Source organism: Mya arenaria, chromosome 11 (genome assembly GCF_026914265.1).
Source record: "Mya arenaria isolate MELC-2E11 chromosome 11, ASM2691426v1".
Classification (NCBI taxonomy): Eukaryota; Metazoa; Mollusca; class Bivalvia; order Myida; family Myidae; genus Mya; species Mya arenaria.
In genome coordinates this window covers 12,549,609-12,574,117 of record NC_069132.1, presented here as the reverse complement: position 1 = coordinate 12,574,117, position 24,509 = coordinate 12,549,609, and the positions used below count along the sequence as shown (strand labels likewise).

The 24,509-nt window shown below is 37.1% G+C and overlaps 2 protein-coding genes across 2 annotated transcripts; one reads left to right on the top strand and one right to left on the bottom strand.

Annotated features, from left to right (window-relative positions):
• Positions 1 to 806: 806 nt before the first annotated feature.
• LOC128209908 (uncharacterized) lies at positions 807 to 4,457 on the bottom strand. The gene is made up of 3 exons (XM_052914169.1): positions 4,002 to 4,457; positions 3,621 to 3,690; positions 807 to 1,828 (listed from the first exon to the last, which is right to left on the bottom strand). The coding sequence occupies exons 1-3, from the start codon at positions 4,060 to 4,062 to the stop codon at positions 1,363 to 1,365; spliced, it is 597 nt and encodes a 198-aa protein (XP_052770129.1). The 5' UTR covers positions 4,063 to 4,457; the 3' UTR covers positions 807 to 1,362.
• Positions 4,458 to 9,908: 5,451 nt separating this feature from the next.
• On the top strand, positions 9,909 to 22,820 carry LOC128208332 (uncharacterized). Its single transcript, XM_052911890.1, has 2 exons — positions 9,909 to 9,983; positions 20,786 to 22,820. Exon 2 carries the CDS (start codon positions 21,726 to 21,728, stop codon positions 22,818 to 22,820), a length of 1,095 nt encoding a protein of 364 aa, XP_052767850.1. The 5' UTR covers positions 9,909 to 9,983; positions 20,786 to 21,725.
• Positions 22,821 to 24,509: the final 1,689 nt, after the last annotated feature.

Genomic DNA, 24,509 nt, shown 5'->3' with positions numbered 1-24,509 from the left:
CAGTCCAAATTCAATGAAACTTTACATGAAGCTTCCTTGGGTAATCTTCTACAAAAATACAAGGGGTCACGATTGATCAACAACAACAAGTCAACAACAATCTGGCCAACTTCCTGTTTTGCTTTTAAAAACGTCTCCTCTGAAACTACCACTCCTAATTAGATGAATATTTACAGAAAGCTTCCTTGGGTGACCCTCTACAAAAATACAACAAGAGGTCATGATTGATCAACAACAACATCAACAAAATGGTCAACTTCCTGTTTTGCTTTAAAAACATTCTTCTTAAACTACCTGTCCAAATTCAATTAAACTTTACAGGAAGCTTCCTTGGGTGACCCTCTACAAAAATACAACAAGGGGTCACGATTGATCAACAACAACAGCAACAACAACAAAATGGCTGACTTCCTGTTTTGCTTTAAAACAACATTTCCTCTGAAACTACCACTCCAAATTCAATGAAACTTTACAGGAAGCTTCCTTGGGTGACCCTCTTCAAAATACAACAAGGGGTCACGATTGATGAACAACAACATCAACAAATGGCCAACTTCCTGTTTTGCTTTAAAAAACATCTCTGAAACTACCCGGCCAAATTCACTGAATCTTTACAGGAAGCTTCATTGCATGAGCCTCTACAATTATACAACAAGGCATTGAGATTGATCAACAACAACAACAAAATGGCCGACTTACTGTTTTGCTTTAAAAAAAATCTCTGAAACTACCGGGCCAAATTCAATGAAACTTTACCGGTAGCTTCATTGCATGACCCTTAACAAATATAAAACAAGGCATCGTCATCAGTAAAGATATGTTTAAATTGCAACATTTTTATTAATGCTTTATCACAAGAGTTTTTGGCCCTTGCTTATGTTAGCGTTTTAGGGCCATCATGGCCCTCTTGCTAAGCATTCCTTTTGTGTTTAATGAGCTTTAATGTAGTTGCAGATATAAAGTTTTCAAAACTAGACACTTATCCGCATTGGAGCGTTATATCAATATAAATAATTTAAGTTTACAGTCGCGTTACTGTTCGATAAACATGCATGCCACTCAGACTCACTCAATATGCAGTCATATCATGGATTAAAAACACCCATCCATGCATCAACTTTTCAGGATATTAAAGTTATTCAATTAAATTTTATTGTGTGCAAGTGACAGTTTTTAAAGGAAGTTTGACTTTCACGTCACTGAGCACGAGTGTGCATGTATCGAACCGAAACCAGCTAGTTTGAATCGGATCATAATATCTTGAGTTATGTAAGTACTTAGTAGTCACCATATCTTCGGACGCAAAATGGTGTGTATTATCGCTGTATCAAGACCATCGTTAAACCCAGGATGGTCTCCGCCCTAGCGACAGGTGCTGGTTTGCCACCAGAGCGCCCAAGACCGCCGACACTGGAGGATACAGCCCTGGCCATGACAGTCCGCGTCCACAACGCACGAGCGCCCAAGCACGTACACGCACTGCAGAATCCCGTACTCTACAGCCACCTTATTCCGTATTTCTAATCTCTTCAACGTCGTTTGAGTCAATAGCTTGGAAAAGACGGATTTCCGTGACTCGTTTTCTTCTTTTGAATATTGATCCTCAAGATTTTCTATTAGTTCATCGAGATCATATTCTATGGCGTGCACTTGGTTGACTGCATGGTGCAATTTTTCGGCAAGAGCTTTTGCTTTTGTCGTGTAGACGTTGAAAAAGTTGTTGAAAAACAGGTTCGATTTAAATTTGAGAGTTTGTAGCATTGCAGAAGGAACTTCAATGATCTGTGTTGATGTTGGTGAATTGTTTAGACCCACATGAGAGAAATTCCTGAAACAAAAAACAGCATTACTTTGTAATAATCTTATTCATACCATTTCAAGATTTATCAAGGTTTATGTGTCATCTATACCCTTGGTACATATTCCGCCATTTAGAGTATTCTTAATGATGTGAAAACAGGGGCAGTCGGGGATATTGGACTGTGTGCTTGTACAATGCTTTATGTGTACGCAAAACTATAGATGAACTCTTACTCCCAAATAAGATTTACCACAATTAATAAAGTTGTTTTAATATTCCAAAAAAGATTAATAAATGTCGAAAACAACATTCTTATGAAAGATACCGAGTTTAATTGAAAAGAAATGAGCATAAAACACGCTATTTCTACCTTATGAGACCACAGTAGTAGACCACAGTAAATCATTTAGCATTCACCAAGCATTTAATATTTTTTGCGCTTTCTGCTATTAAATACACAGTTACAATCTTGTTATCACTAATTAATATTTTGCATAAATGCATTATTTAGTATAAAGTAGTTCAAGGTTTATCACTAAAAATGTATGTTTGTTGAATAAATAAGAGTGTCACTTAAATCAAAGTTCTATCGCTCTCATAAATTTTCTTAAAAGTATAAAAAAAAAATTATGACGTGAATATTGACAAATCATTGCCAACTTTGGATAAATGCAGTGTAGCAAAAGTGCTAGAGTTATTTAGGGGAATAGGGTCAAACAGTTCTCACGAATTAGTCCGTCAACAGATAAACTTACTTCCTACATATATGCAAGGATAACTTTTGCCCTTTTACAAAGCTACACTCTCACAGATTGAACGTTTTTGTCAATAATTTATTATATTATATTTAAAACATCAATTTTTGAACTTCAATGTAAAATTCTGCGATCTAATGTTTTGTCAGCAGTCTTACATAACTGGTTTCCATGCATTTTCGCAAAAATTGGCTCTTTCCAAGAAAAATAAATAAATAAAAACGTCAAAACGTTCAATCTGTGAGAGGGAAGCTTTAAAAGATGATTTATTTTACTTTTCTGGAAAAATCGTTTTTGGGGAAATACTCTTCAACTTTAAAACCATCAGGGATCTAAAGAGCTCGTTTCCGATACTCAATGTTCAATTTTAATTAAGTCTTGCAAACATATATATAATATATATATTTGATTGCGCTTTATTGAAATGGCATAATATATTTTTCATAAACCATACAATAAATGAAATAAGAAGTGGCGCGCTGTTGCGCGTGACTCATCTTACATGGGGTGTGTAAGAAGGGGTTTTCCAGCACTGGTCACATGACCGGAAACACACGTCCGGTATGCAAGAATAGTGTTTAAGTGTGTTTAAAGCAATCGAAACTGTTGCTGATAAACATCCACTATTTTACTTATTTTGCTTTCGTATGAAATAATATATACGAGTACAAAGTTATTTCTTACAATGATCTCACTCAATAAACAGGCACTATTAAGTCCAGTCTATCTGTTGCTTTTACCGCTTTCGCTTTCGAAGGTAAAAAAGCATTCCAATCTCATATCAACATATGCGTAATTACCTAGCAACCATTTATATTTTAAACGTTTCAATAGTATCAATTTCAACTGTACAACACATTACTGTTATATATGTTATTACTGCTATATGAATGTTGTAAGGGCACATGGAGATGGCCCCGACCTCATGGTCCCTATCACGGGGCAACTATAAAAGGGTTCAAGGCCTCAAAAAGAAAAAAAATAGCGAAATGTGTATATTTCTTGTGATTCAAGATTTAGTTATTTGAGAAACTTGTATTTATTAAATATAAGCTGATTGTCACCTATGTTTGACGAAGTTTTCTTGTCCGACCGCGTACCTCGGCCGTTGGTCCGGAGCGCCGTTGCTTGACGCTGAAATCATGGCATAGAACAATGGAACTGCCTTCAGACAACAAGGCAACAGAGCATCTGTATAGTTTTCAGGAGAACGATGTATAGTTTAATAATTGAAATAGTAAACACCCGTTAAGTAAAAATAAGTATTCATTCGTTGAGTATAAATAAATATGAGGATTTCGTGTTAGGTTTAATAACTTCTTAACTGATTCTCCATTTCAAAACCGCTTTAATTACATGTAATTGTAAATATCAGTTATTCCTAGCGAGCGTCTCCTAGATAAGTTGTTACTTGGACATTTACTGGTAATATAAGCAAGACTCACCGTGAACAAGAAATGGAATACACACAATGATTCTATGAAATGTAATCCTAGTCATTTTCATATATTGCACGTTTTCTTACATATAATTTCCTTTTACTATTGTTAATTGTGAAACTAAATGTATTCCAGCAATGATTGTCAAAGCTGATCATTTGCTTTCAACATCTCAATTGCCCTAAGGATTCTACAACTTAGCTTTTTACTAAGCCACTTAGTATGTTTTCTCTCATCTTTAGGACTCACGCATCAGTTGAACCTATTTGTATCCAATGTTATCTGAATAATTTAAATAAAAATCGCTTCATTTTCTGTGGCATATGAAACCGTGTATTACCGTATTTCATTATAATTCGTTTTCACTTCACCAAACATTATGTGCATTCCTATTCGGAATTATTCACTTGCAACACAACCATTTTGAAATAAAAAATAAAATCTACAACATTATATTGAAAGTAGCAGTGTTCATCACCCGGAACTGCAAATAAGGCAAATAAAGTAGCAATGTGCATCCACCGAAACTGCCAATCGTGCATATAGGTACGTATAAAGTAGAACTTAATGTCCACTCTAGAGAAGTGGTTCGTTTTGTAACGTGTGCGAGTGTACCGAGCGGCTGTACACTATTTTATCAAACTTGGCAGAACTCTTAGATAAATGACAAAAATGAAACAATATAATAATTTTCCTCACGGTTACCTAACCATTTGATGGTGTACAAATGATTTTGAATAAATAATCACAAAATAATTATAAAAGAAGTTTTGTGTAAGTAATTTTCCTTGTGTCTAAATGCCTATGATCGACTTCTTTACAATAAATTTCAAACTCTCTCAATCTACTGCTTTGCCGATGATCTCGTGAATTATCAGAAAGCTTTCTTTCTTGAATAAAACACTGAGTTGTAACTTTCAAAATTAAAACTGTACTTAAAAACACTACTCAGTTATGTAATACCAGATAGCCGAGCTTTCTTGGTATATACATAAAATACGTTCACTTTCTTTCTTTGCGTCTGCAATCTAAATATAAATACGCTCTAACTTCATCCAACAGAAAAGATTGTTGAAGTTTCAACTTACTATGCCTCACAGGATAGCTGAGCTTTCCAGCAAGAGCATAGAAGTGTAGGCATTAAATTAACTACCGTATCTTTCAACAACAACGCGGTCCACTCGTCGGCTATTAACTATACAACACGTCAAAGCTGAGCTTTTCAGTAAATATAGTTAATAGATCTCAACTGGGAAGGAATAACCCATCGGCAAATTTTATGGCATGTGAAACGAAGTTTGTCATTTTATTAACTAAATTGTTTCATAACTATATCGCTCGTTTGTTCGATCTAAAAAAAACACTATATATTTATTTATGCTTGACTCCATCTCTCCTTATTATTAATGAATTCAAATGATACTCGATGTGAGATAGTTATAATGTATTTTATATCAGGTGTTCTTGTCTATTAAATGTTTACAACTTAAATTGTATCGAAGTATATTGTTTATATACAGTTTTTCAAATGAAAGTTTTCGTTTAAATTTTAGAGTTTCAAGTTTTATCTGGGAGTTGGAGTTTTTGTTATTGGTCCCAAGTTTTTATTGGCAATATTGGTAACATTTAGTGACAAAATTAAAAAGCTACTCTATTTTAAATTATATTCATTTGTGTGTGCACATATAAGGGAATCTACGATATCACAAAGTGTGTAAACCATCCAAATTTCAAAAAGGTAATTACATTCAAAATTTTCTGTGCATGATGCATGACTGCAAAAATGATCATTAAGAATTCATTTTTTTCATAGTCCAGACACTTCTATTTGGAAACTCTCGTTGCAAAAACGTACAAACAGATCCATAATCACAAATCTATGTCCAACGTGAAAAAATATAAAAGATGCAATAGGCCTACTCGAGATGCCCCTGTAATTCGGGCATGACCAGCTGTTAACCTTTAACTTGATTCTTCCAATCCACTTATCTATTTCTTTTCGTATACGTTCGTTGTTGCAGATGATATCGCATTATTTACCACTGATCTGTAAGTTTACAGCATCAGCTAAATTCTCTGTATATGTGTATTCATGTAACTGGGGTTTAAAAGCAACATTAAAAAACTAAAATATGTGTGTTTGAAAGCAGGAAAAGCCAGTGTAATTTTAGATGGACAATTAATGACGAAATTGTTGAAGTGGTGGATAACTTTTGTTACTTAGGTATTAACTTTTCATATACTGGGAATATGAATAATGCTGTAAAAAATGCTGAAAGAACAGGCTTTAAAGGCATACAATCATTACTATCTGTTTTTAGTAGATTAACACTAGATATTAAAACTAAACTATCGTTGTTAGATGCTCTAGTTGTACCAATTATTTTATATGGATCGGAGATTTGGGTAGCATATGATCATAGCGAGCTAGATAAACTCCATTAAAGTTCTGCAAACATATTCTTGGTGTTAAACAACAGACATCTAATGCCGCCGTTTTAGGCGAGCTAGGACGGTTCCCATTGTCAGTTATATGTAAAGAAAGGGCATTAAAATATTGGATAAAAAATAATATGAATGCGAATTCATTAATGCACCATGTGTTAACAAAACAATCCAATATTTATCATAATAATAACATAACGTCCTGCTAGTAAAAAATATGGCACTCAGCTATGTCTGATTTGTTAAACAGAATTGGTTATGGTAACTTGTTAGTTGATTTTAATACCGATTACAATTATTTTCCTTTGTTAACATAAAGAGTACGAGATCAATATGTTCAAACGTGGTATGATAACTTAACATCCCAACAAAAATGGAATACTATTGTAGATTTAAAAAATATTTTTATTTGAAGAATATTTAACGTGTGTCAAAAATGATAAACACAGAAAAGAATTATCAAGATTTAGACTGTCATCTCATTCACTGGAAATAGAGACTGGTCGATATACTAATATTAACAGAGAAAACAGAAAATGTAAACTTTGTTCACATGACACTGTGGAGTCTGAATACCATTTTCTACTTTGTTGTACAGCCTATTCAGATCTTAGAAAAAAATATCATATTAAATTCAATTGGCCAAATATGGCTAAATTTAAATATTTGATGTCAGTAAAGAGGGATTTATTTTTACAAAACTTAGTTATGTTTATATATACAAAATGTAGTGCTATGAAATTAAGACAAGAAAAGCTAGAAGTTTAGCTGCTTCTATTGGTTATATTTTCGTATATATTATTAGGACACTGCTTTGTAAGTATATATGTAATGTTATCACATAATTGCTTAATAAATCAATATACTTTTGTGTCTTGGCCATAAGTAGATAGTTTGTAAATGGCCAAAGGCAAACATGCCGATTCGCCAATAAACTCTTGAAACTTTTCTTGATTCATATAAGAATGTTATTGAAAAGTAGTTTCCTATCTCAGATGTTTACTTTGCTCAACCCATTGAGCATTAACCATTGACATGCTATTCGTTTTACTAGTGACGCAATTATTACAACCCTCGAACTACACGTCCCTGTATCAAAATTCGGAAGTTGTTGTTTAAACTGTTAACTATGTAAAATGACAGATAAGGAGAAGGGTATACAGATTAACTCCAAGCTACATGTATATCCTCAATTCTTATTTATCATGTATGAAATTAATGTCTTTGTTCAATGTACTTATATACAATAAATATTGTTTAAACCAAATCGGCAATACGCTGATGCCTGTTTCTTTACCTGGCAGGATCAGGAATTGCAATTGATTGACATCCATAATCTGATTATGATAAGTAATAACGATCAATCATAGGTTTTCACTCTTCACGATTCACCTGCATGTCACCTAATAAACCACAGGCATACCCGTTCGTTTCATTGATTACGTGGTGATCATATACATGTGTAAAACGACGACATAAACCTCGCTCCAAACCGACGGCCGCGATGGGACGAGGTGGGTACCAGGGATTCATACAAATGACAAGAGGTGCTTCGTGACCTTATTTTCCCCTTTCTATTTTTTGTAGTTGTAGTGCAAAAACATTATCAGCCATGGTATAAGCCGGAACGTAACAATGCCGATAACCGAGCAAGGGCCCGACGGTGGGGATGAGAAATAGGAGAGCAGCATCGGGATCGCATTCCATGAGCTGAGTACGGAAGACGTACCTGTTTGGTTTATTTTACCTCAACCCGCTAATAATAATTTTTCTTGAACTTATATTCAGTTTTAAAATTCGCTGTGTTCATGTGAGTTAAAACCATTAAATATTCCTGCCTGTTCAGTACCACGGACAGAATTCACTATATATCATCCTGTCCGTGCGAGTACCGATCATCGACTAAACCGTCTGATGTCAGACGGGCATCATCCCGGGAACTCCCGTAGGACCACACGAACCAGAAGTTACCTCACACAAAGTTGTACTAAGTATGCACGTAAAGTACAATATAATATAAAACCAGGTGTGTCCACATATTCTTTCAGTGTCAGTAGATTGCCCTTATATTGACGGGTCGGCATGCCTCTGTCGGACCCGTGGTACCTCCGTTTCAGATATTTGCCTTCCTGGATACGCTTACAGTATATGAAAACTCGACCATTGCCAGCGAAAGTAAAATACAGAGCTATTTTTATTGTTAGTCAAGTGCGTTTAAAATATGTTATGTTATGTACAGTGATTTACATGTTTCGCGGAGAATAAAAACTTGCAGAAAAAACGGGGTACAGGGTGATACAGGAATCCAGTGGATTTCAGGTGAAATCCACTCAAAACTCATTCATTTTAATCTGGGAGTAAGATTGTATTATTGGTCCCAGTTTTAATTAAAAGGTAGAATTGTATTGTTTATTTGTTGGAAAGTGCCTCATGAAGGGTTTATATTTCAAATGTTATTGCAATTTTTCAATAAATGAAGAAGTTATAGCAATTTTTAAAAAATTGATCGAAAATCATTGTGAAATCCAGTTTTCGAGAAGTGAAATCCACTCATAACTTATTCATTTTAACAAATATTTCTTTTTGTTGAACAAATAATTGAAAAGGCTTCATAACCGGTTGATATTTTAAATTTTATTGAAATTGGTCCAGAAATAAGAAAGTTGTAGACATATTTTGTTAAAAGATCGGAAATCGAAGTGAAATCTAATTTTCGAGAAGTGAAATCCACTTTTTGAGACGGGAAATCCACTCATAACTCATTCATTTTTACAAATATTTCTTTTTGTTGAACAAATAATTGAAAAGGCTTCATAATAGGTTTATAATTCAAATTGATCAAGAAATAAGAAAGTTGTAGACATAGTTTGTAAAAAGATCGGAAATCGAAATGAAATCCAATTTTCGAAAAGTGAAATCCACTTTTGAGACGTGAATCCACTCATGACTCATTTATTTTTTAAAAAATATTTCTTTTTGTTGAACAAATAATTGAAAAGGCTTCATAATCGGTTTATATTTTAAATTTCATTAAAATTGATCAAAAAATAAGAAAGTTGTAGAAGTATTTCGAAAAAGCGATCGGAAATACAAGTGAAATCCACTTTTTGAGAAGTGAAATCCACTCATTACTAATTTATTTTCTAACAAATAAATATTTTTTTTAACATATAATGAAATAGGCTTCATAATCGGATTTGAAATTTTATTGAAATTGATAAAAAAGAAGAAATATTTTGAAAAAGCGATCGGAAATAGAATTGAAATCCACTTTTTGAGAGGTGAAATCCACTCATAAATCATTTATTGAAATTTATACAAAAAAAAGTTAGATAATCATTTTTTTTCTAAAAAAAGAATGAGTTCTTAGTGGATTTCACGTTTTGAGTGGTTTCACGTGAAATCCACTGGATTCCTGTATACCCCGCACCGGTAAAACCGTTCTTTCAATGCCGTTATGACTGTAAAGCCGAATCGAGGAAAGGGAGAATACTCCTTGGCATGAAATTAAGGAAATATTTTAGTAAACAAAACGTTCGAAAGGTTGTGAACTTAATGTGTTTTAGCGAAATCGTAGAATTTATTCAATATTTATCCTCTGCCTTTAAATACACTATAACTCTTTGCCTTTGTTTCAAAATAAACGTTTCAACTCCTGTTTAAATTCCGAAATAAACTTGTGTTTTAAACTGAAAGTCTTAAACAAATATGAACTATAAAAACTGCTAGATTTACCTGTTGTGTACAGACGCTCGGTCAGATCAAGTTGCTTTATCTGGAAGACACTATTTACGTGTAATGCTGTAAGATTTTCAAACAACCAACTTGCCCAGTCCTAATAGTATTGGAAAGATCAATGTTTTTATATGGCAAATCCTTCACATACATATATTTTGACTCCATTTTGGGCCACTTGTTCCGATTGGGATTCTGTGTTGAGCATATATCGGCCATAAAAGACATTAAAACAAGCCATATAGACATAATATATGTTATATAATGTAAGTTCCGTGCATGAAAGACAATATCCAACAAATAATTATGAGTTTTAACTTTTAGTTTTGCTTTCATTCCTGACTGTCAAAACATATATATGAAGCGGCACCTACAGTTCTATCTATCTTCCTGTACTGTCGAACCCTTTACAGGGACGTAGACATATTTGTGCGCGTCAAGCCACAAAGATTGTTAGTAGAAGTTAAAAGAATTCCGGCCAAAAAACAAATATAAAGGGAAGGGAAAACATTTGTTAGTGGTTTAAAAGGTTAAAAATAGGAGTGAAGAACAGGTTATGGTGAACTGTGTTCAATGGAGCTAACAGCAGCATTGAACTGTTCTAGGGTTTGAAGAAGGGGTACATCTGGGGGGAGATTATTCCATAGTACTATGGACCTGGGGAAGAAGGAGTACTTGTAGTAGTTAGTTGTGGCAGAGATTAACCTATATGATAAGGGATGGTAATGGCGGGATTGCCTAGTAAGAGGGATGAGGAAATCTTGGATGGGGATTGCCACCAACTGGTTAGTAATTTTGTACATGAGGGACAATCTGGAGTCAATGCGCTGGAGATCTAGGCGGCGCCATTTTAGGGTGTGTAGCATGTCAGTGACACTGGAGGTGCGGCCAAAGTCAGCCATCGCCCAACGCGCTGACCTCCTCTGGACCGCTTCTATTTGGTCTATTTGAGTTTGAGTATAAGGGGACCAGACTTCGGAGCTATATTCCAGCTGGGGTCTGACAAGGGTCTGGTATGCCATGGACTTAAGGGGTATGGAATTGACCTTTATGTTCCTGCGAAGGAAACCTAGAGTTTGATTTGCCTTTTTTGTTGTCCTATTTATCTGGGTGTCCCAAGATAAATCATTTGAGATATCCACTCCGAGGTATTTTGTTGAGGTGACAGATTCTAAGAGTGTATTGTGTAGATAGTATTGTGAGGGGATAGAATGTTTCCTTCTTGTGACGTGGATAACTTGACACTTGGAGGGATTGAATTCCTTATCCCAGTCCAACTCCCACTTTTCTAGTGTCTTAAGATCATTTTGTAGGGTATAGGACTGTTTGACTGAGGTAAGTGACATGTATATTGCTGTGTCATCTGCAAATAGACGCACTTTAGACTGGATGGTTTGTGGGAGGTCATTTATGTATGCAAGGAAGAGCAGGGGCCCGAGCACAGACCCCTGCGGGACTCCTGATGAGACAGGTATTGGCTCTGAGCTTGTACCGTTTAGGATCACAGATTGAAGCCGGTTATCTAAAAAGCTCTTAATCCATTTTAGTGTTTGACCACGTATGCCATAATTATGCATTTTTAGGAGGACTTTCTCATGGCTCACTTTGTCGAAGGCTTTGCTAAAATCTAAGAGTATCAGGTCAACCTGTTGTTTGTTGTACACTGATTTTACAAGGTCATTTACAAGCATTGTTAGTTGTGTCACACAGGATCTTTTTTCTCGGAAACCATGTTGGAGATTGTACAGAATGCCAAGGTTTGTAAAGTGTTTTGAAATTGATGAGGATACTATATGCTCCAGTGTTTTGCAAAGTACACATGTAAGGGATATTGGCCTGTAGTTGGCTGGGTCTGACTTGTCGCCCTTCTTGTAAATAGGAGTTACATTTGCATTTTTCCACTGGGAGGGTATGGATCCCTCATCAATGGATTTCTGGAAGAGAATTTCAAGGATTGGTGACAGCTCCTTTGAAAGAGTTTTAAGAATGATGGGCTTGATTTTGTCTGGCCCACATGCCTTATGAGGGTTGAGATTTGTTAGGAGCTTTTCAGTGGCGTTGGCACTTATGTGTATATTTGGCATTCTTTGGTAATTTTGACTGTCTTCAGGTGGTGAGTTTTGTTTTTTATCAGCTATCTCTTGGAGTCTCATCTTGCAGTAGGATGCTAAGTTAACGGGCGATATTGGACTAAATACCGATTGGAACTGTTTATTTAAAACAGTTGCCTTTGAAGTTTCATCTGTATGGAGTTTGTTTCGGTATTTCAGGGGTGGCAGGGATGCTGAATCTTGTTTGGAATGTTTTAGGAGGGAGTAGAACTTTTTGGTGTTTGGCTTTGATGAGGGAGAGGCATCAGACTGGTTTACGTTAAGAATATCCTCAAGGTAATTTTGATAGGCCTCTTTTGTTTTCCTTCGGACTGTATGTTTGAGGTCCAGGAAGTATTTGTGATCAGAGGGTTTGTTTGATTTCCTAAATTTTTTGAAGGCCCTATCACGCCTTCTAATAATCCTCTTCAGACTTTGATTAATCCAGGGAAGATGGTTTCTAATGGAGGACATTTTTGATTGTATGAATTTCTCTGAAGGTATTTTAGAGTGGATGAGACGTTAACCCATAGTTCACATGTATGTGTCATTAGAAGCTTTGTTAACCTGAATTTTACCAAAGAAGTAAAGTCTGTTTTTTATTGCAATTAATGCTTGTTTTGTGAAAATACTTTTGCAGTTACGTGTAAAAATATAAATATAACCTTTCATAATTGATTTCAAACATAAAATACTTCTCTCAATACAATTTCAATATTTTTCAAAACACCCCCTGTTTTTTTCGCTTACCCGTTTTGACGTTAAGAAGAATCCCATTTTGAAAGTTTATTTTAGTCTACCAACTTGCAAGATTGCACAGCCACAATAATCACTGATAATGACTAAATGAGTGTTCATGGAAACTTTTTTTGTGACATATTGACACTTAATTTTATTAGAGCAAGTTATAAACATTTTAGCAAGTCCTTTGACTAACTGTTGCATGAAGTAACATTATGGTCATTCGACATTGGGCCCCAAATGTAATGGACTGAACAAATATGCTTTTACCATCTGGTGTAGATAAAAAAACAACCCTTTGCTTGGCATGGCCCTTAAAAACATGTAATTCAATAATTAGATAGAATCCCTTGATATGTCCAATACCTAGTAACAAGTAAAATAACAGTTAAACACTTCTGAATACTAATACTACCGGTATATTCATTCAGTTGTAGTTTTGTTTTGTGCATCAGTCCCTTCTGCTGTTTTATTCTTGCCTAACTATCATCACAGACCTTTGATAGGTCCCTGCTATCATGGTTAAAAAATTGTCTTTCTTCAACTGCTTTATAGTAGATATTTTACAATGACATTATGTTCACAACGTCAAAATATACATTATATGTATGTTAGATGATTTTTTCAGAATTGAATGTATAAAATTCCCCAGAAGATATTTCATAGACATTTTCTGGTATTTGGGTCTTTTCTCTCACTCAAAACAACCCCAAAAATGTAACTCATAACATTTAATAATGACGTGCAGGGTTTTTTACCCATATTTTCTGTAGCCGCTACCTGGCTACTTACCCAAGGGCCAACCCCTGTATTTTCTCCCAAAATAGCCTATGAAAGTCCCCATTTAAAAATAAATATTTATTATTTATTTTTTAATGAGTATCTCAAGATCCATTTTACGTTTCTGAGTGAAATATTTACTGCTTTTTGTATATTTTTCCCCATTTGTTCCATACTTGTTAGAAAAATTGTAGATCAGAATTTGACTCCCAATACACAGCATCATAAACAATGTCAATCTAGTTTATTATAAAATTTGTATTATTATCCTCTAGGGATTCCAGGGGAGAGGGGATGCACCTGGCACGAGCCCCCTCTATATCGTCTAAGTTTACTTTTTATTAGGGATGCAAACGAATATTCGAATATTCGAATATTCGATCGAACGTTTAGTATTCGAATGTTAAAATCGGTATTCGAATATTCGATTATTTTTTTTCAAAAAATAATGATATAAACCTTGAGTCTTTAGGGCAGTTGTTGTGTTTAAAATTATATTGTCTTGTTTTTACAACAATACGCATCTTGTGCCTGAGGCGTTAACGAGATGACAATCGAGTGTGCGTCATGTGTCAATTAGGGATCGATCGTAGGGTACTATAAACAGTGTCCATAATTGTAAAATAACTGGCTATTAGGAAGTGACATCAAACAAGTTTAATTAATTTTCAGTTCTTTTAAATGACCATGCCAATTAAGAATTTAAGGAAGCGGCCTTCACACCCTCTTGTCAGTTTGCCTGCCAATTAAGCTGAGCAATATTGCTCAAATCGGTGATTGATATTATACGCTGAAAGTAGATACCACTTCATTCCTTCAGAATATATGTTCGCAAAACATTATAAGTTAAACTTATTATTATATTATATATTAGATTTGTATTTCTTAACAACGTAAAAGATGCCAGCCACATCTGAAGTATGGACTTATTTCACGCGCTCTGTTGACAAGAAATCTGTCACGTGCAAACTATGCAGTGTGAGGTTGTCGTACATGGGCACGACGACTAATCTCTGGAATCACGTGAAGGCTAAGCATCCGAGTTCTCAAAGTGAAAGCAGTAAACAGCAATCAATGAAAAAGTTTACCGTTTCTGGTCTTAAACATGATTTGTGTTCTGGGTGCTTTGGGCAAACACTGCAGCTGGCATCAAGCAGGCATTTGCTCTCCCGGATGTCAACAGGGTCGTCTCCAGATGTCGTAAGCTGGTCGGGCACATCAAACACTCGACTACATTGACGGCCGAAATGCGCAAGCGCCAAGCTACTCTAAAGGTGCCCAAACACGAGCTGGTGCAGGATGTTACAACCCGATGGAACATCACGCATGCTATACTGGCCCGGCTGAACGAGCAACGCCGCGTCCTGTCCGACCTCATGCTGGACACTCGGGTTACCCGGAAGGCCGACCAGCACCTGTCGTTGAAGGACGGCGAGTGGACTGTCGTCTCCGAGCTGAGTGACGTACTCAGTCATTTGACTGAGACGACTTCGTATATGTCAACGGAGAAGAACGTGTCATGCAGTGAAGTTTATCTCATCGTGACAAGTCTTTTGGACAACACACTCCGTGCATGCGAGGCTGATTCCCATGTCGTCAAGGAAGTGAAGGGTGTTATTGCTGCTGAGCTTCGTCGCCGCTTCCGACCTTCGAACGATGCCACCGCCACATCCACCCTAGTCCTTGCCGCTCTATTGGACCCCCGCTACAAAGACCTGGACTTCCTGTCAACGGAACAGCGGCGCTACACGGATGACGCGCTCGAGAGTAGATTGGACGATGTTCCATTTCGGTTGCCAACCCCGACGAGAGTGCGTCAACACCCTCCAAACGACCCCGTCTTAACTTCATGGTTCCAAAGACGACCAAGACGGCTAACGACGAGCTGCGTCGGTACCGGCACGAACCTTCCGACGAGGAGGCCACTCCACTTGCATGATGGAAAAAGAACGAGGGACGCTTTCCTCGCGTTGCACATGTTGCTCGCCAACTGCTTGGGATACCTGCGACGTCTGTGCCATCAGAAAGAATTTTCTCCTGCGCCGGACTCATTGTTAACAAACTTAGAAACAGACTGTCATGTGATCTTGTTGATAAGATAATATTTCTGAATAAGAACAAGGCCATCATATGTGATGATTTTATTGATGAGTGATTTCATTGAATTGTATGTGCTTGTTATGTGCTTGTTATGTGCTAGATATGTATTTCATATGTCGATGTAATAATATTCGACACGCTGCTATGTATTGTATTGTATTACGATAACACTAGAAACATTCGACAGATAAAGAAAAGGGTATCGTGGTTTATAACTAAAATTAATAGATAACAATAACTTTTTAAAGATTCAATTTTTATCGAATATTCGAATATTCGATCGAAAGAATTACCGAATATTCGAATATCGATTTTGCCATTCGTTTGCATCCCTACTTTTTATGTCAATATAGGAATAAAATATGCCCAAAATGCACCATTTCGTACTATTTTAGGGCATTATTTTGTTCTTTAAAATTTGTGGTGTTAAACTTTGTGGTTATATTTTGTCTTTTTTCTTTAAATTTATTTATTTTTGCACTATTTCATTTTTATCTCCTTTAAGAGAGCTTTAAGGAACAACTACTGCGATATGTTTTGTTCATTATAAGTATGCACTCTTTGGCCGTTTTCCATCTAAAACAACCTTGGGTGTGGGCAGTTTACATTGTCGGAACCATTTTACATTTTTGACTGTATTCAATTATACCATGCTAAATTCTGCTATGTAGTTCAGTGAAATATAAAAAATAAGTAAAATATTTTATCACCTTATTTTTGGTAAGATTAGTTTGTTATAGTTACATTAACTTCACTGCACATTTTTCATTTTGCCAGAAAAGCAATCATTCCTTACATGTAACCGGAGTACATTATATGCATATTTCTTTTACATTAAATAAAGGACAAAAATCCTGCCAAAATTATTTGTTCGTTATATCCGGAGTGTTGTTATATACGGAGTCTTTTTTATCCGGAGTTTACTATATGTGAAATTGTCTCCTTCTTGTACATAAAATGCTTATCTGAAACATAAATTTTCTTTGAGGTTGGTTTAGACATATTTGAAGGCAGAAGGGCAATGCAGTCTACAATAATTAAAAAAAAGGTTTTAAAACTTAAGATCTTTTGAGGATCTAATGTCATTTAAGGTTATGAAAAGTAAATATATGAACATATAGATATAAGTTTTTCATGTATGTGAAAGATGCCAATCAAAGTATGAAATATATATAAATTGGTTATGACTTTGATCACTCAGTCTTTATACATACTTCTTAAAAATTGGCTGAATCCCTACGGTAGGTGTTGCTTGTGACATGGTGTTTATAATCAAGTACTTGTTACATAATGAATAATAATTAGTGTCTAAGTTATGAAATAATGTATTTTAATGAGTTTGTTTTTTTTACAAATGGGGGGCCAAATTCATTTTGGCCCCTTTTCCAATGCTTTTTACCTGAAAATAAATTTCCCAGTTTTCTCAATTTCTGTTTTGAAAAGCATTCTTGCTGACTTTTAGGAAAAATAGAAATTCCCAATTTTAATCAAAATGGATATTTTTTCCAAATCAGAAAGGTCCCTGCTTCATTTCCAAAATAGTGGGGGAACAACACTGGTTTGAGGCTCATATTGGTTTACCTGGTGCCAGCTGTATATTAACACCAGTTGCTATTTTAATGGAGTTATGTTATTCAACATGACCATCATGTTTTTCTCTCCTGACCATCAGGGTAGGTTTTTTCCACTAAACATGTTTACTGTGTGAGCCAATCACTTTTTTTTAATGTACTCATAATTGTTCATGCCTGTGAAATGTTTTGGTTCCCTGTATTCATTAATAATTTTTAGCCAATCTTGTTTGGTGCTCACTTTAAGCAATAATTATGTCTCCCCCTCTCTGGGGGAGACATATTGTTTTTGCCCTGTCCGTCAGTCCGATAGTCCGTCAGTCCGTCCGTACGTCACACTTCGTTTCCGATCGATAACTGGAAAACCGCATGACCTAGGTTCACCAAACTTGGTAGGGAGGTTGGTCATGAGGTGTAGAAGATCCCTATTGTTTTTGGGGTCACTAGGTCAAAGGTCAAGGTCGCGGCGACCCCCAATGTAAAAAACATTTCCACTCAATATCTTGAGAACGGTTTGACCTAGGTTCACCAAACTTGGTAGGGAGGTTGGTCATGAGGTGTAGAAGATCCCTATTGTTTTTGGGGTCACTAGGTCAAAGGTCAAGGTCGAGGCGACCCCCAATGTAAAAAACATTTCCGCTCAATATCTTGAGAACAGTTTGACCTAGGTTCACCAAACTTGGTAGGGAGGTTGGTCATGAGGTGTAGAAGATCCCTATTGTTTTTGGGGTCACTAGGTCAAAGGTCAAGGTCGCGGCGACCCCCAATGTAAAAAAACATTTCCACTCAATATCTTGAGAACGGTTTGACCTAGGTTCACCAAACTTGGTAGGGAGGTTGGTCATGAGGTGTAGAAGATCCCTATTGTTTTTGGGGTCACTAGGTCAAAGGTCAAGGTCGAGGCGACCCCCAATGTAAAAAACATTTCCGCTCAATATCTTGAGAACGGTTTGACCTAGGTTCACCAAACTTGGTAGGGAGGTTGGTCATGAGGTGTAGAAGATCCCTATTGTTTTTGGGGTCACTAGGTCAAAGGTCAAGGTCGCGGCGACCCCCAATGTAAAAAACATTTCCGCTCAATATCTTGAGAACGGTTTGACCTAGGTTCACCAAACTTGGTAGGGAGGTTGGTCATGAGGTGTAGAAGATCCCTATTGTTTTTGGGGTCACTAGGTCAAAGATCAAGGTCGCGGCGACCCCCAATGTAAAAAACATTTCCGCTCAATATCTTGAGAACGGTGTGACCTAGGTTCACCAAACTTGGTAGGGAGGTTGGTCATGAGGTGTAGAAGATCCCTATTGATTTTGGGGTCACTAGGTCAAAGGTCAAGGTCGCGGCGACCCCCAATGTAAAAAACATTTCCGCTCAATATCTTGAGAACGGTTTGACCTAGGTTCACCAAACTTGGTAGGGAGGTTGGTCATGAGGTGTAGAAGATCCCTATTGTTTTTGGGGTCACTAGGTCAAAGGTCAAGGTCGCGGCGACCCCCAATGTAAAAAACATTTCCGCTCAATATCTTGAGAACGGTTTGACCTAGGTTCACCAAACTTGGTAGGGAGGTTGGTCATGAGGTGTAGAAGACATGTATTGTTTTTCGGGTCACTAGGTCAAAGGTCACGGCGACCCCCAAAGTTAAAACCAATGCCGCTCAATATCTTGAGAACGGTTTGACCTAGGTTCACCAAACTTGGTAGGAAGGTTGGTCATGAGGTGTAGAAGATCCCTATTGATTTTGGGGTCACATGTCAAGGTCAAGTGCTTGAAAGATGAAAAATAGTTTTCAGATCATTAACTAGGGCTTATTGTGTGGAAATCCCTATTGAATTCTCACACCCTGCTTTCCAGCCAGATGTATCAGTACTTTACACCTCTAAGTCTTACTAAGCCTTCGGGGGAGACATGCGCTTTTCTCAAAAGCCCATTCTAGTTATTTTTTTCGAGATTACATATAATCCAGGACTTCCTCTTTAAAATCAGAATTGCAAGCTTTCAATTTCAGACATGCAGTCGCTAGATTTCCATTAAAAATAGACAGAAACACCATGTACCGGTAATAGGTATACATGGCTTTGTTAACAATACTTTTATTTAAACAGGGTTCTAAGCCCTGTAACCTTGCATTGGCAATCCTCATACACAACATATGTTTATTCCTGCTTTTCCATTCAACAATAGTTTGGGGTAGAGCCATAGTAGATGGGGCAGTTTGAAAAAGAGATCTTGGTCAAGTTTTAGTTGTAAACTGAAATTATCTTGGTGTCATTATTTTGCTACATATTTGTGCGAATTGAACTTGAGATTGTATTTATAATCAACACAAAATTGAGGAAATTAAAAAAATGTCAAATGTCAAGTTACCATTTGTGGTGTTTTTACAGATTTAAGTAATGTTAATTTACTAACAACTTTTATCAAAATAGGCTCCTGGCCATGTTGCTGGTATGGTCATATTTATCTTTCTAAGGGTGACATTGAGATGATATGTAATATATAATACATGTAGCAGCCACATACAGTTGCAATGCTGTCATGATTCTTCAAAATTCAAATAGTTTAATTTTCAAAACGTACAAGGATTTGAATCCATTTATACATGCATATGTGATTGAAATGAATCGATATATTGTTGAAATATGTCCTACATGTTGAATCTTTGATTGCAAGACATTGTGGGTTAACTATTGTTTGCTTCGAAGTTGATGGCAGAATTATCAATGATAACCCCCCCTTAACCCCCCTATTGTTCCTCAAAACAGTTTCTGATCTCCTTATCAGTCTGAGGTAGCAGGCTAGCTTTTCTCTTGGCCACTGTGCAAGTCATCTCACACAGACCTTTCTTTATTCCTGTGCCTTTATAATGGTTAAGCCATCTCTAATGATCACGGCAAAGGGATAGCTCTGGTCAATAAGTGTTAGAACTTTGTCAAGATTAAGTTGACATCAATTGAATAATGATACATAACTTACATTCCAGTTCATTGAAAAATTATTAATTTTGTATTTTTTGTGATTTAATTACATTAGCATTTAATGTTATGTGTCATATTAATGTTTATATTCTGTTAGTTATTAAATTATGTCTTAATTTCATCTTTTATAGCTTATTCTTGTATATTAATATTGATCTGTACTTACATGTTGAAGATTTAAGGATATAGATATTTACTCTGATATAGAAACTGTAATGGTTCAGCCTTGTAATTTCAATGTCTAAAATTGATTTCACAAATAAATTAGTGTGTATGTGTGAAAAAATCCTGTGACATTGTATCAAGGCTTGCGTTAGTTCACAGGATTACTTTAAAATTAATGTTTATCTTTTGCAGGGTGACGAGGGGTTGGGAAAATAAAGCCATCCCAGTGTCAACATACAGACTGACCAATCGAGGAAGCACCTGCTGGATTAATTGGATTAAATATGGCAATTACATGTGTATCTAATGTTAAGTGTATACACATGGATTAACACCCATAACAGTGATGGATTTATAAGTGTAACATTACTATAACTGGTGACAACTGCAAGATTGCAAATATGCAAAGCTTTTATAATATTATTATAGATCCAAATGATATTGAAAAAGACATTCTATAGTTCGGAATGGCATAAGTGTGGAATTAGAGTTTAAATGTGAGTGCATATATAGTAAATAGAATAGAAAGAAAGGTGAATAAAGACCGATGACATACGAGCCTTGCCATTGATTATGACTTATGCACCCTTCGTGGTTGACCAAGGATCGGTGGAAACTTATTGTTAACTTTTGGCAAGTGATCACCAACACAATAAATGGGACCTATCATATTGGATAAGATTTAATATCAGAGCTCGGCAGAAGGATTAAATCAAATTAAGAGCTATTGGTTTTCAATACAAGTTATGTAGTGGTCGCACCAATTTCCCTATCTGCCTTCATCTACTTAGTGTTCAAAAATGAACTTGTGCATTATCTAACACCTTAGACAATATTTTGATTTAAAAGCAGAAACCCATTAACTTATATAAATACACTTTGGAGTGAGCTGGTCTTTTGATAGATCTTATTACATATGCCTTTTATTATGAGAAATTTAAATAGCCCAATTACATAGTACAGTGATATTCAGTCCATGACCATTGACAGAGTATGTATATTCTCCTGTTATATCAAGGTATTCTTAAATTGCATAATTAGTGTTATACAGATGAGCTAATACTTTCCCATGATTGCAGTTGTCATTATCTATTTGAATGCTAAAACAAGAATGAAAATGAAAACATAAACAATGGCTGACTCTGATAATGAAGATGAGAAGTTTGTTAAGAATGTCATACATGAGCTGTCAGCCTTTGAGAAGGCAGAACCCATCAAGAAGGAAGGACCAAACACTCCGGAGGAGGATCATCAAGAGTCCCAGGTTGGGGCCCAGCAGGGTGACAATCTGTCTCTTAGCCAGGAGATGGCCGATTGTATGAGCACTGGGCCAGATGGGACTCAGACTGAGAAAGATAGTCCAGAGAGAGGCAGGCAGGCCAGCAGGATCATTCGTCTGTCCCGGCCTGTGAACCCTTACACTCAAGCCACAAACAAAACATCCACTGTTGACAATAGCCCTCAGCCAACCAGCACTGCTCCTGGCACAGCTACAAGCATGGCCAGTACATCTGCCCCAGGGAGTCGACTGGCTGCTCTCCAGAGACCTGGTAGCCCTATGCATCGCATCCTGGCTAGGGCCCAGAGCCCAGCTTTGGCAGCCGCAGCTGCTCGTATGAACAGACAAGCTACTGAAGGAGCTCAGCAGACTGGCAACTCTGCTCAAAGTGATAACACCAACAGTGCCAGTAGTGAGCAACAGAATGGTAACCACAAAGATAAGGATAGTGAAAATGGCTCAAAAGAAGCACACAAAACAATCATGCCACCACGTATTCAAAGTTCTAGGTTGTCAAGTTCTATATTGTTACGCAGGCCACAAAGTCCATTAAACACTAATAGACAAACTCCACTGTCAATCACTAAGCCATCAATAATGAGTCAAAGCTTCGACAGTCTTGGGCCAAGGAGTCCAGCCTCGGAGGATCAGTCATGCCCAAATGAATCAGCTGGGAGCCAAGATGAAAGCAGTGCTGCTGACAGGGTAAAACTCAGACATCAGCTGCGAAATAACAGCTTTAGATTGAAAGAACTTTTAACTAAGCCTTTCGTCCGATCCAAGGATAGAAGTGTAGAAAACAGTGATAACTCAAATTTAAGCAATAATCAGACTGGTTCACAAGTGGAAAATATAACTGACTTGCCATTGATGCAAACTATGGGAGACAGTCCAGACCGGACGCGGTGGAGACGAGAGGGCATCTTCCTCATTGAGCTGGTTTATTAGATAGATGACTGGTATTGGACTCAAACCACTGAGAGCTGGTTTATTAGATAGATGACTGGTATTGGGCTCAAACCACAGAGAGCTGGTTTATTAGATAGATGACTGGTATTGGACTCAAACCACTGAGAGCTGGTTTATTAGATAGATGCCTGGTATTGAGCTTGAACCACTGAGAGCTGGTTTATTAGATAGATGCCTGGTATTGAGCTTGAACCACTGAGGGCTGGTTTATTAGATAGATGCCTGGTATTGAGCTTGAACCACTGAGAGCTGGTTTATTAGATAGATGCCTGATATTGGGCTCAAACCACTGAGAGCTGGTTTATTAGATAGATGGCTGGTATTGAGCTTGAACCACTGAGAGCTGGTTTATTAGATAGATGCCTGGTATTGAGCTTGAACCACTGAGAGCTGGTTTATTAGATAGATGGCTGGTATTGGGCTCAAACCACTGAGGGCTGGTTTATTAGATAGATGGCTGGTATTGGGCTTGAACCACGGAGGGCTGGTTTATTAGATAGATGCCTGGTATTGGGCTCAAACCACTGAGAGCTGGTTTATTAGATAGATGCCTGGTATTGGGCTTGAACCACTGAGGGCTGGTTTATTAGATAGATGCCTGGTATTGGGCTCAAACCACTGAGGGCTGGTTTATTAGATAGATGACTGGTATTGGGCTCAAACCACTGAGAGCTGGTTTATTAGATAGATGCCTGGTATTGGGCTTGAACCACTGAGAGCTGGTTTATTAGATAGATGGCTGGTATTGGGCTCAAACCACTGAGGGCTGGTTTATTAGATAGATGGCTGGTATTGGGCTTGAACCACTGAGGGCTGGTTTATTAGATAGATGCCTGGTATTGGGCTCAAACCACTGAGGGCTGGTTTATTAGATAGATGGCTGGTATTGGGCTTGAACCACTGAGGGCTGGTTTATTAGATAGATGGCTGGTATTGGGCTCAAACCACTGAGAGCTGGTTTATTAGATAGATGGCTGGTATTGGGCTTGAACCACTGAGGGCTGGTTTATTAGATAGATGGCTGGTATTGGGCTCAAACCACTGAGGGCTGGTTTATTAGATAGATGCCTGGTATTGAGCTTGAACCACTGAGGGCTGGTTTATTAGATAGATGCCTGGTATTGAGCTTGAACCACTGAGAGCTGGTTTATTAGATAGATGGCTGGTATTGGGCTCAAACCACTGAGAGATGGTTTATTAGATAGATGCCTGGTATTGAGCTTGAACCACTGAGAGCTGGTTTATTAGATAGATGCCTGGTATTGAGCTTGAACCACTGAGAGCTGGTTTATTAGATAGATGCCTGGTATTGAGCTTGAACCACTGAGAGCTGGTTTATTAGATAGATGCCTGGTATTGGGCTCAAACCACTGAGAGCTGGTTTATTAGATAGATGCCTGGTATTGGGCTCAAACCACTGAGAGCTGGTTTGTTAGATAGATGCCTGGTATTGGGCTTGAACCACTGAGAGCTGGTTTATTAGATAGATGCCTGGTATTGAGCTTGAACCACTGAGAGCTGGTTTATTAGATAGATGCCTGGTATTGGGCTCAAACCACTGAGAGCTGGTTTATTAGATAGATGCCTGGTATTGGGCTTGAACCACTGAGGGCTGGTTTATTAGATAGATGCCTGGTATTGAGCTTGAACCACAGAGAGCTGGTTTAT